Source organism: Phascolarctos cinereus, unplaced genomic scaffold, assembly GCF_003287225.1.
Source record: "Phascolarctos cinereus isolate Bilbo 61053 unplaced genomic scaffold, phaCin_HiC Scaffold_2;HRSCAF=192, whole genome shotgun sequence".
Classification (NCBI taxonomy): domain Eukaryota; kingdom Metazoa; phylum Chordata; class Mammalia; order Diprotodontia; family Phascolarctidae; genus Phascolarctos; species Phascolarctos cinereus.
The window spans coordinates 349,472,099-349,484,683 of NW_027555625.1; the positions used below are offsets into that span (position 1 = coordinate 349,472,099).

Genomic DNA, 12,585 nt, shown 5'->3' on the forward strand with positions numbered 1-12,585 from the left:
AAAGAGGAACAGGTGGTCAACAGTGTCAAAAGCTATAGAAAGTCAAACAGGATATAGAATAGTAACATTTACATATTGTTTGAAGTTTTGCAAGACATTTTTCATATATCATTAGTAGTTAAGAAATTTCTGCTACTCTTTTGAGAAAGCAATTTCAGTTGAATAGTGAGGGTTGGAAACCAAATTGCAAGAGGCTGAAAAGTATGTGGATGGAGAGAAAGTAGAAGCAATGAGTATAAATGACCAAGCTTGCCAGTGAATAGGGTAAGAGATAAAATAGTTTCAGGAGACAGCAGCGGAAAATGAAGGTTTTTAAGGGAGGGAAGAACTGGGGCATGCTTTTAGGCAGCAGAACAGGAGCCAGTAAAGAAACAAGGAGAGATTTAAAATGAAAGAGAGAATGGTCAATATCAAAAGCTCTTGGAGGAGAGATCTTCCCCTTTGGTGTGGTGAACCACTGGAGAATGAGATCGAGGGCAAGGGCATGAATAGTAGGATTGGTTTTGACAAGGAAAAGGGTCACATATTCTGCATTGAATGTTAAGAAGGAAAACAAGGGTGAAGAGGTAGAGGGATTTTGATGTGTGTAGTTGGGGAGATAAGCGAGTTCACAATGGAAAGCTTTGATTTTTTTAGTGAAATGGAATAAGAGTTTCGCTGCTTAGGGAAGTGTCCTGTGGCATACGGGACTTGAGAAAAGAGTAGAGGTTTGAAAAGGCTACTACAGAAATGTTAAAAAAAAAATAAATCAGGGAAGAACAAAAGATGGCTGCATATCAATGAGGACCCAGTTAAAATTAGACATGATTCATAGCGAACTCATTTGCCTTGATTTCATGATTCCCATTCAGTGGCATGAGAGCTGAAATAGGTAAAGTGGGTGTAGTAGCAACACAGGGTGTAGGATTAGCAGAGCACAAACAGAACAGTAAAGAACAGAAAGAGATAGAAGGAACAGAGGTTGTAATAATGACAAGGAAAAGACTAAGGTAAAATGAAGTATTTTGTAATTTTTTTGAGAAATCTTGTATTTATGAACATTTCACAATAATTTTATTGATATAGTAATTAGTTCATAAATACAAGATTTCTCAAAAATTACAAAATGCAGACTCAAAGGATTGTATGTTATCTCATACTTCAAATGAATACAAATAATGCTTGCAGAGATGAGGAGCTCTTTTCCCCCGGGAGAAGTGAAAAGACAAATATGCCATCTTTACTGTCATTACAGATTAATTTTTTAAAAATAAGGAAAAAGAAAACAAAATCAAATAATTAGTAGAAAGAAGAATTGATTTTTTCTTGGCTTAAATTTGGTAGGTAATAACTGTTTAATTGCACAAATATGAACATACCTTAATACATCAGTTAATAATTATTTTCTCAGCATAAGGGAATGATGATCCACACAATGCAGTGGAAAAAGTATTGGCTCTGAATCAGAAGCCCTGGCTTTCAATCCTTTCTCAGATGCTATGTTAACTTGGGCAAAAAAAAAACCTTCCTAGGCCTCAGTTTTCTCATCTGTAAATTAAGAAATTGATAAGATGGCCTCTGAAGCCTCTTCTAGTTTAAGATGTATAGTCCTATAATATACTCAAAGATTAGAGCTGTTTTCTCTATTTTATATTCCACACTGAGAGGGAGCATAGTATAATATAGTAGTGTCACACTCAAATAGAAATAAGGCCACTAAACTGTACCTAAGGCTACCTGTGGGCCACATATTGACTGACCTACATTGGTAGAGGGAGTTTCTTCACCCATGAGTTCCCTAAACTAATTAAATCACAGGTCCAATCCCTATTCCTATACTCTACTTAGCCATCACAAAAGACCCACAATTCAATACATTTGAATAAAACATTAATAAAACACTTGGCATTCTGCATTTGGTCAGAAACAATCTGAAGTATCAAACAACAATGAACAGGATGACAGATCATAACTGTTCTACATTAAAAACTGCCGAAGGCAGAATTCACGAATGCTTGTATTTTTGCTCTTATGTACATTCAACACATTTTCAAGGGAAATAAATCTCGCCCCCAAAAATGCCTAAGGGAATCCATTACAGTAAGGTGGTAAAAATGTGTGTTACACATATAGTCCAGACACACAATGTTAAAATATATTGGAAAACTAATGCTCACATATGTGTGTGTGTATATGTATATGTATATGATATGTATGTATATGTATATGTATATAGCATTCCCAAAGATGTTTTAGCATTGCCACGTTTCATAATATTTCTAGGATGCAAAGAAGACTTAGGAGAATAACTTAAACTCACAAAGAAACCTAAAGATTAAAAGCTAAACCTAAGTAAAACCAAACCAAAACAAGACTTCGGACAAGTAGTTTGGTTAATAGACACAAATCAAGTTAAAAGCATAACCAAATACACAGATACACTTAATCATGCTATTTCTGTCACCAACTAAAAGATATTTTATAATTGTTATTTTAAAGCAAACTTATAGATTACTGACTAGAGAGTTTAAAGTCTTTGCTAATGATTATTGCTAAAAATGAGGACTATTCCTTTGAAGCACAAGTTTAGTCTAGTGTAGTGTTTCCTAAAAAGTTCTGAATGAATATTCCCAACATGGGATATTAATTCTTAAAAAAAAAAGTGCAAAATTTTTTTGGAAATATTTTTTCAGAACATTTTCCTAAAAAATGTAGTTCCATTGCTTTACCCACAGCATTCTAACATAAAGCTGAAGCTGATGGTCAGGCTGGGGTGGGTATTACTAGCTATGGATAGAGTAATCAGCAAAACTACAACTACCATTCTCCCTTCAGTTAACTGTATTAACTTTTTTAAAAAAGCAAGTGAAACTCTTAATTCTGACTGTCACAAAGTAAGAATGTAAGTACAGGTCTGTGCATAAGTTTGAATACATTGGAGATTACTGGGGAGAGTAATTCTGTGCCTAGGAAGAAATGTATACAAGTGCCTTTTGGGACACAAAGCAAAAAAATTACTATATCCCTGACAGACCTTTGGTATTTGGAAATATAAATGTATTCCAGGAAAAGAGAGACCTCTTCTCTGCTGGAGATCTAATTATTTGGCCATTAACAAGCAGATGGAGGAACACCTCTTGATATATTTCCTCCTCAGATGGCCCAGGATTCAAACTTATATGATTGGTGGCTCCCAAATCCATTCATTCATTTGTTTATTCACTCAATAAATATTTATTAAGCATCTCTTATGTGCCAGTCACTGTGCTAAGCATTGTTATGACCGTACTCTATGCATAACTGGTATTCCACCAACCCACTAGACTTCATTTTAATTTTAAATCCTAGGTTCACTAGTTTCAAAAATACTTATATCAAGATAAGTATGTAAGAATAACAGGGACAGAAAACAGTCTGTGTACACACAGACATAGCACCATATCATAAAAGGCCAGAAAAACAATACTTACCTGAATTCATTTAAGGCATCTACAATACGATTATATGCCAAACTCCGCTGACTGGCATCAGCTGACCTTCGACTCATTTTCATAGCCTTGAAAATAATCATGAAATATATAATTTTTATAGTAACCATGGTCAAAACAGCGAGAGAAAAGGGAAAACAGTTACACATTTCCTTTCTCACCTGTCTGTAGAACTAAGAAGCCAAACACCTAGTTTTAGAAAACCTTGAACAGACTGCCAACTTTCCTATCTAGGGAAAGACAGAGGAGGCACATGTATTTATGGTGGCTTTATACTCCGCAGTTGTCACTGAATGTCATAAAAGATTTCAAAGTTTTCATACTTCGAATCTTTTAATGAACTGTCAAGCATACAATGTTAACATAAAAGAATTCGTTGTGAAACTTTCTGGGCTTTACAGAATTACCTTGTTAACCAAAGTGATTTGACTGTAACTAAAAAGAAACAGCTCACACTGGCTCCTGACATTTAGATAAGGTTTCTGTCAACAACCTTCGATACAGCTCCAACCTTTCTAATACCTCTTACTAGTCCCATTCATGTACCCAGTGCATAGTCAAAAACTGGAGTCTCACTGTGATCTTAATCTTGAAAAATACTTTCTTCTTTTTCTTAGATACTGAAATGGAATTTTATTTTTACTGATATCTTTTTTGGGTTTATATCAGATTCATTTTCAAAAATATTTTCCCTCATCCCTTACCCAAAGAAGCAAATGCTATAAAAAAGAAGAGTATTTTAGTAAAACCAATATACTTATCACTTCAGTTTAACAGTATACAAAATGTCCCATACCCATAGCCCCCACATCTTCAAAGAAGGGAAGGAAGTGCAATTTCTCACATCTCTTTAGGGAGCTTGGTCATTATAATTACACTCTCCAAAGTTACCAAATGATCTTTTAATTGCCAAATCATTCTTGTACTTCTCTATCTCTCTGCAGTCTCTGACACTATCAATCATCCTCTTTTTGCTACTTTCTTCTTCTTAGGTTTTCATGACACTACTTTCTCTTGGTTTTCATTCTCTCTCTCTGAGCACTCCTCATCAGCCTCCTATGTTGGATCTTCATCTAAATTATACCCACTAACCCTTGTTGTCCCTCAAGATTCTTCTGTCCTAAGTTCTCTTTTCTCCTCCCACTAAACTATTTCATTTGGTAATTGCTTCAGCCCCTGTGGATCTAATTACTATCTCTATGCAAATGATTCTCAGATCTATTTATCTGGACTTACAGACTCACATCTCTAGCCTGCCTATTGGACTTCTGGAACTGGATATCCTATAACATCTTAAACTCAAAATGTGCAAAACCGAATTCATTATCTTCCACCTCCCACCTCTACCCCCCGCCTAAACTTCTTTCCTCTTCCTAATTTCTCTATTGCTGTAAAATATACTGTAATTTTCTCAGTCACCAAGGCCTGCAACCCAGGTGTCATCCTCAACTCCACACTCTTTCTCACCCCTCATATCCAATCAGTTGTCCAAGTCCTGTTGATTCTACCTTTGCAACATCTTTTGTATATGTCCCCTTCTCTCCTCTGACACTGCCACCATCCTGGTGAAGACATCCACCTCTTTACCCCATTGACTATTGCAATTGCTTTCCGATTGGTCTCCCTGCATTATATCTGTTCCTACTCTAGTCCATCCTACACTCAGCTATCAGTGATCTTCCTATGGCACATGTCCAATCATGCTATTTCTCTCTTTAATAAACTGCAATAGCTCTCAGTTACCTCCAGAATCAAATATAAAATCCATTATTTGGTTTGTAAAGCTCTTCATAACTTGCTCTCACTTTTCCCCTTCCCAATCTTCTTACAGTTTATTGCCCTTCATGTAGTTTATGATACAGGGACACTCCGCTTCCTGACTCAGTACATTTTTACTGTCTCTCCCCTATGCCTGGAATTCTACCTTCCTTATTTCTGTCTCCTAGCTTTCCTGCTTTCTTCAGGTCCCTGCTATAGTTCCACTTTTTGCATGAGGCTTTTCCCACTCTTCCTTAATCTCAGTGCCTTCTCTCTAAGATCATCTCCAACTTACTACACACATCCGTTGTTTCTTCACAGTTGTTTTCATGTTCTTTACTCTATTAGACTGTTAAGTTCCTTGAGAGCTGGAACTGTTTTTTGCCTTTCTTTGTACACCCAAGCACTTGACATGGTACCTGGCACAAAGTAGGTACTTAATAAATGCTTGCTGACTTGTCTTTCTGAATATGCAATATATATTTTCCAAAACTTTTGTGATTTAGTTCATATACTTCTACCTGGCAAAAGTCTACCCATTCTTTAAGGCCCAGCACAAATTCCATTTCTTCCAAAAAAAATTTTCTGAATCTTTTTCTCGTCATTTCTCTACCTCCATTGGAAATGTTCTGTTTCTGTTCTGAACTGCCATTAACATTCTACACCTCCCTGACTCTCTGATTTTACACTGATGCCTATGTCACAACCCACCTACTACATTATCAGCTCCTTAGAAGCTAGGACTTACAGCAGATCTTTTTGTGGTGGCAAAGAACTGGAAATTGAGGAGATGCCCATCAACTGGGGAATGGCTGAACAAGCTATAGTATATGATTGTGATGGAGTACTACTCTGTTCTAAGACATGATGAGCAAGAGGGTTTCAGAAAAACCTGGGTGACTTATATAAACTGATACAAAGGGAAATGAGCAGAACCAGGAGAATACAGTACATAGTAAACAGCATTGATGTAATGAGGGTCAATTGTAAAAGACTTAGCTATTCTGATCAGTCCAATGAACCACAATTCTAAAGGACTCATGGTGAAAAATACTATCCACCTCTGAGAGAGAACTGATGAACGTGGAGTGCAGACTGAAGCATATTATTTCCACTTTATTTTTCCTTGCCTTTTTTTTTGTTTCAACATGGCAAATATGGAAATATGTTTTGAATGACATGTGTAATGATACATTTGCTTTCCTTCTGAATGGATGGGGGGAGGTGCTGGGAGGAGAGAATTTGGAACTCAATAAAAAGAATTAAATTTTTTTTCTGCCTTTAATTTTGGGGTGGGGGGGGTGAGGTAATTGGGGTAAAGTGACTTGCCCAGAGTCACACAGCTAGTAAGTATTATGTGTCTGAGGCTGGATTTGAACTCAGGTCTTCCTGACTCCAGGGCTGGTGCTCTATCCACTGCGCCACCTAGCTGTACCTTTAAAAATGGTTAAAAAAAAAAAAAAAGCCAGGACTGAGTCTTAGAAATATCCATAGCCTCCTACATTGTGCCTATAATCATGTGGCAGGCATTCAGTAAACCTCCCGTTCAATGAATAAATGAACATCTTCCTAGACCAGCAGGTAAGAAATTAAAAAAGGATAAACAGATGTAAAACTAAATGTGAAAATGACTTACTTGTTCTATTGCACTCTTCAATTTGTTCATGTGGCTTTCAAAGAGAGGAAAGTGTGAAAAAAAGAATTCATTAAATTTGCTATTTTCATCTTCATCTTTGGAAAGTGAAAAAATTACACCAATTGCAATCTTCTTTTTCCTAACAATTCCAGGATTTGTGCCACAGCTTTCATCTGACAGATTAAAACTTTCTTCTATAGACCTATAAAAAAAGTTTATGTAATTACTTTAAACATCAATTGAATTTTCTTGGCAATTAAATAATGAACTTTATCTTAAGCTCTTCTTTTAAAAAAGTCAAAATAATTAAAAAAGGTTTGTTAGGAACTCCTTATCTATTTTCTCCCTTTAAACTTTCATATTAGCTGTTATAATGGATAAATTTTATGTAAAATTTTACTGCAGAGTTAAATTTGGAGCAGAACTAATTCTTAGCTAATTTAGAACTCATTCAAAAACTAAATATCTTGGTTTACAATTAATGGTTCATTTGCATCTGGCAAAACAAAATTCTTGGTAAAGCCTAGACTAATCTTTTTTTTCTTGTTGTTCCTTGACAATTATATATCAGTTGTCATATATTATGGAGATCTCTCTATTTAAAAATAATAGCTTATGCCTTATCTAGCCACAAATATGACTTTTTATAAGAAGAACTATAAAACTGTAGTGACAGAACAGAGGAGGAGCGAACTACCTTGACAGAAATTCAGTGCTCATAGAGAAGTCAAATTAATTCAGTAAAAATGACAATATTCCATAATAGATTTAGTTATAACACCAATGAAAATACCAACAGTTTCCTAAGTAGAGATGGGTTTAATCATAACAAAAGTTAAAACAGAAAACCAAAAGGCAAATATGCCAAAGGTCAGTTTGGAGGGAAAAAAAATAAAGGATGGTAGAATTTGTCCTTCCAGACTTTAAAATCTATTACAAAGCAATTCTCATTAATTTTTTTAATATTGAGCCAAGATTTAAATAAAGATCTGTGGAACAGAACAGTAACCAATCAATAAGGCTTTATTAAGCACCTACTATGTATCAGGAACTGTGCTAAGAAATCTCAGAAATAGAACCAAATAAACATACAAAGAAAACCTAGAGAAAATAAAGAACTAGGGTAAAGATTTATCACTTAAATGTCAGGAAATGGGAAAACTGGATAGCAACATGGAAAAAGATAAATTTATAACTTTAACTCATACCATATATCATAAAAATTCCAGTCTTAGAAAATGAATTATAAAAGCAATCATTCAATAAGTATTAAGTGCCTACTATAGGCCATACTATTTGCTAGGGATACGAATACAATAAACGAAATAGTTTCTAATCAAAAGGAGCTTACATTCTAACTGGGAAGACAATAAGAATATTATATAAACACGTACAGAACAAACAAAAAGAATAAATAAAGATAACTATAAAACAGTTAAATACAATGTAGGTTAGTAGGGAGGATACTAGCAGTGAGAAACATCAGGAAAGTCTTCACATAGAAGCTGGTGTTCAATCTGCACCTTGAAGGAAGACAGGGATTCTGTGAAGCACACAGGAGGAAATGAGTGCGTTCCAGACAAAGGGAATGGCCAGTGAATAGGCACAGAGATGAAAGTCATGTCTGAGGAACAGAGAGAAGGCCAGCTGTGGATAAAAGAGTTTGAGAGGTGGAGTACTATCCAATTAGAATGGAAAGATAGGTTGGGGCCAGGTTGTAAAGAGCTTTGAAAGCTAAACAGAGGAGTTTATATTTTATCTTAGAGATACAGAGAGCCACTAGAATTTACTGAATAGGAAAATGACATGGTAAGATCTGCACTTAGGTAGAATCACTATGATAGCATTATGGACTAGAATAGGAAGAGAGTTAGGGAGCCTAATGGGTAAGCCATTGCAATAGTTTAGGTCAGCAGCATTACACTTAAATAGAAATGGATTCCTCCTGGATATATACTGACATAGAAAACTACAAATCAACATTATCTATACTTTATTATATTTTTATTGATTTTGTTAAACTTTTTCCAATTACATTTTAATCTGGTTTAGGCTATACACAGGGGTTTTGTGGCCCATAAGCGGTGAGTTTGACAACTCTGGTCTAAGTGAGAAGATATGAGGCATGAATTAAAGTGGTAGTTCTTTGAGCAGACAGAAAAAGTCAGATGAGAATCATGGTATGGAAGTAGAGGGAACAATCTATTTTTTAAAAACTGAGAACAGATAATTGATTATTAAACAAGAAATGCCAGAACATAAGAATTTGATTATGTATCAAAGGATGTGAATATATAAAATAAGAAAATCCTACACTACAAAAAGAATATAATTACAAAAAAATAATATGGGAAACTACTGGCCACAAATATAACAGATAAAATCCTGACACCTAAATTGTGTAAGGAATTGATACAAATATTCAAGGGAAATATGCAGTTCACCACTGAACAAATGATCAAAAGATATGAAAAGGCAATTCACAAATGAGTATACACATATTTAAATAATTACTTGAAAAAAATTTCAACCTTACTAATTATCAGATAAATACAAATTAAAATAACTTCAAAGTTCTACTTTCTACTTACCAAAAATTGGCAAAAAACCAAATAGTTAAAAGTATGAAGCTAGTAGGATTATGGAGAAATGGGTACATATATATTACTGATAGCATTGAAAATTAATAGAATCAAGGGCAGTATAGAAGGGTGTTTAGATTTAAGGGAATGGGAAGATGAGAGAGGGATTTTTGGAGTGGGGCTAGATTAAGTAACAGGAGGGCAAGGTATGTGTATCTATATATCTACACCTATACATAAATATATCCACGCTTAATTGTAGCCTTGGGGGGCAGAAGATGGGGGGAAAAAAACAAAGTAGAAAGTACACATAAGAGAACAAAAGAAAACTAACAAGGAAGTAAAGACAGCTCTCAACACAACATGTAGTACTTATTATATAGGCTTTCTTGAAATGGAAATTTATTGCTATATATTTCAAATCTTCTCTTATGTTCTGATGTGCACATGACATGCTTTTCTCCCTTTTTTATTATGTATTTAAGTTTCACTATGTAAGTTTATAATGTTTCTTTTTCTTTTCTTGTTATGTGTTTAAGTTTCAGCAATTAAAAAAAAGAAAATTAATGGAACTTCTTTGGAGAGCTATGCAGTAATGACAAGGCACAAAAATAATCTTATCCTATGACCTAATGAGCCCATTTTGGGAAAAGTACTGGAATCAACTTAAATGTCCAAAAGTTGGTAAATGGCTGAATAGATTATGATATATCAATTTAAGAGAATACTAGAACAAAGTCATTACAATGATATATGAGGAATATTAAGAAATCTGCAAAAATTTATATAAAGCATAGAAAAAAGAACTAGAGGAATAGAACATAAATTAAATACAATGATGATCAAGGAAGAACAAATATATAACAGAGATGAATGAAGAATGAAACTATACATACACTATCAATCCATGTGTATGGGAATACTGCATATAGAAATTAATTTTTAAGTCTAAAGAGTTATTAATAAATGCTTATTTAGTTTTACTGTTAAATATATAACAAATTATTTTTAAACAAGTTGTATATTGGAGGATAGTTGAATAAATTATGGTATATTAATGGAATATGATGTTTCAAATAAAAATTATAAATAACACAAACGAGAAAATATGGAAAGACCTCTGCAAAGTGACTCAGTAAAACTAGAACTGTATATACATTGACAACTATATATTTGAAAAGATAAAGCCAAAGATAGGAAAACTTAAGTGAGACTGATAAAAAGCCATGGAATATAAACATTTTTTCCTTGTTTGTTAATTCACTCACCATCTAGGAAAGACCCCATTTTCCAAACTGGTTGTCTGACTACGTCGCCAGCGTCGTTGGTAACTGCTAGCACAACTTCTGGTGAGTGAGGAGTTTGGAGAGGGAAATGGAGTAATAAGCAAACTGCTAAGAGATGCTGTTAGAACAAGAAAAACAAAAAATCATTTTAATCCATGATTTAAAATTTAATAGTTCATGAGTATAAAAAAATTTCATGTTAACTGATCAGTAGAACAATAAAAAAGGTAAACACAAAATATGGACTTACTGAACCTTCCACTTTTGACCTTCAATTCTTCATGAGCCCCTAAAATCTTATTTGTTTTTAAAAAATGTATTATTGAGAGAAAAAAAGTCATAAGGCAGTCTTTAAGTTTCAGGGCTTTAAGCAAGAAAGCTTAAAAGTGTTCAATGAATTAATATATCATTGTCATAATCAAAAATAAAGATTTGACTGTCACCTTAAATTTCACATATTTTTTTTAAACTACATGGTATAGGTTATTAATTAATCAGTTTACATTACTTGTTTAACAAAATATTCTTTAACAAGTAGGATATTCAGATGCCACCACCCTACTTTTAAAGAAAACTGTGGCTATAAAACTAATTGGCCCAAATTGTTACAGTAAAATTCATTGCTGCAGAGAAAAATTAAACTTGAGAAAATCAATCCTGGATAAATAAAAGGCACATAGATATAAACAGATTAAAATGCACAATAATGTTCAACATAACCAATAAAAATTAAAAATTTTACCCTAATGGAAAAAAAATCTAAATACAGAAAAGGAAAGGACAATTTAAGAGTTATGTCTTCTACTATATCTGAAGGCCCCTGAATAAGATTACTGGATTAGAAAGGGCAAATATCTTGACAAATGCTTTCTGTCTTCAAAGACAGTCTGCATCAGGGAAATTCAAATTCAGTGACTGAACTTCACTGGCACAATGCATACAGAAAGCACAAAAGTTTGAGAGATTAAAATCAGCCTACTAGGTTCACTGTGGGCAAAGTGGACAGGACCATTTTTTGAGCATAGCTCCAGTAAAATCCTGAGATGATCAAAAATAACTACATGAAAGAATTCACAATGCAGAAAAAAATTGAAATCTTTGTGTAACATACCCCTTGTTGCTATCTGGGAAATCAGAACTATAGCAAGTGGCAAACCACTGCTCCCTTGTCACAGTTTCTATAAACTTAAGAAACTGTCTTTTATTAATATTCTTCTCTTTTTTCCTTTCAGTATCATTTTCCAGTGGCTCCTTCCACTTTTTCTTCTGATAAATAAGTGAAGTAAAGCAAAACAATTCAACACAGTGGCAACAAGAAGACATTTTTCACTTTGCATTGGCTGAACTTAGTTCAGTTAGGCTCACCTCTTTACTGAGCACTGCCATGAAAAATGTGAAAAGCTACTTATCAAATATGTATTATTGAGTACAATATTGTTAAATAATTTCTACCTCTGTTCTTTTCTCACATGATATCAAACACTAAAGAACTGGGCTTGAAAAACTATATCATACAGCAAGGAACCCAAACACCCATGCCCCTTTATTAAACTAATGTGATGCATTACCAGAGCGTGCTATGCCACTGTCTCTGTCTTCATTCTGTTCTCTTCCAGGCATGTCCATTGGGTTGCTATGAACTGTAAAGAAAGGCAAGCCTGTCAAGTACAAAATCAACTTTTGTTCAGACTGGTGGCACTCCTTTTAATTATCAAAACGAACTCATGCTCATCTCATTGCATTCATTTATCTTTTATTTTCCGACAGCATGGCACACCCCCAACACCAAGAATGGATGCTAAGCTGAACAAGCCCAGAGATTTCTTTGAAGAAATGTAGAACATACTAAGTACTGT

General features: G+C 34.2%; 1 protein-coding gene across 1 annotated transcript in view; it reads right to left on the reverse strand.

Annotated features, from left to right (window-relative positions):
- Positions 1-12,585, reverse strand: part of FNIP1 (folliculin interacting protein 1) — a 142,614-nt gene that overhangs the window by 25,031 nt on the left and 104,998 nt on the right. The window contains 4 exon segments of the mRNA XM_020991170.2: positions 3,450-3,535; positions 6,862-7,063; positions 10,712-10,847; positions 12,298-12,369. Of these exon segments, the coding sequence (XP_020846829.1) occupies positions 3,450-3,535; positions 6,862-7,063; positions 10,712-10,847; positions 12,298-12,369 (496 nt within the window).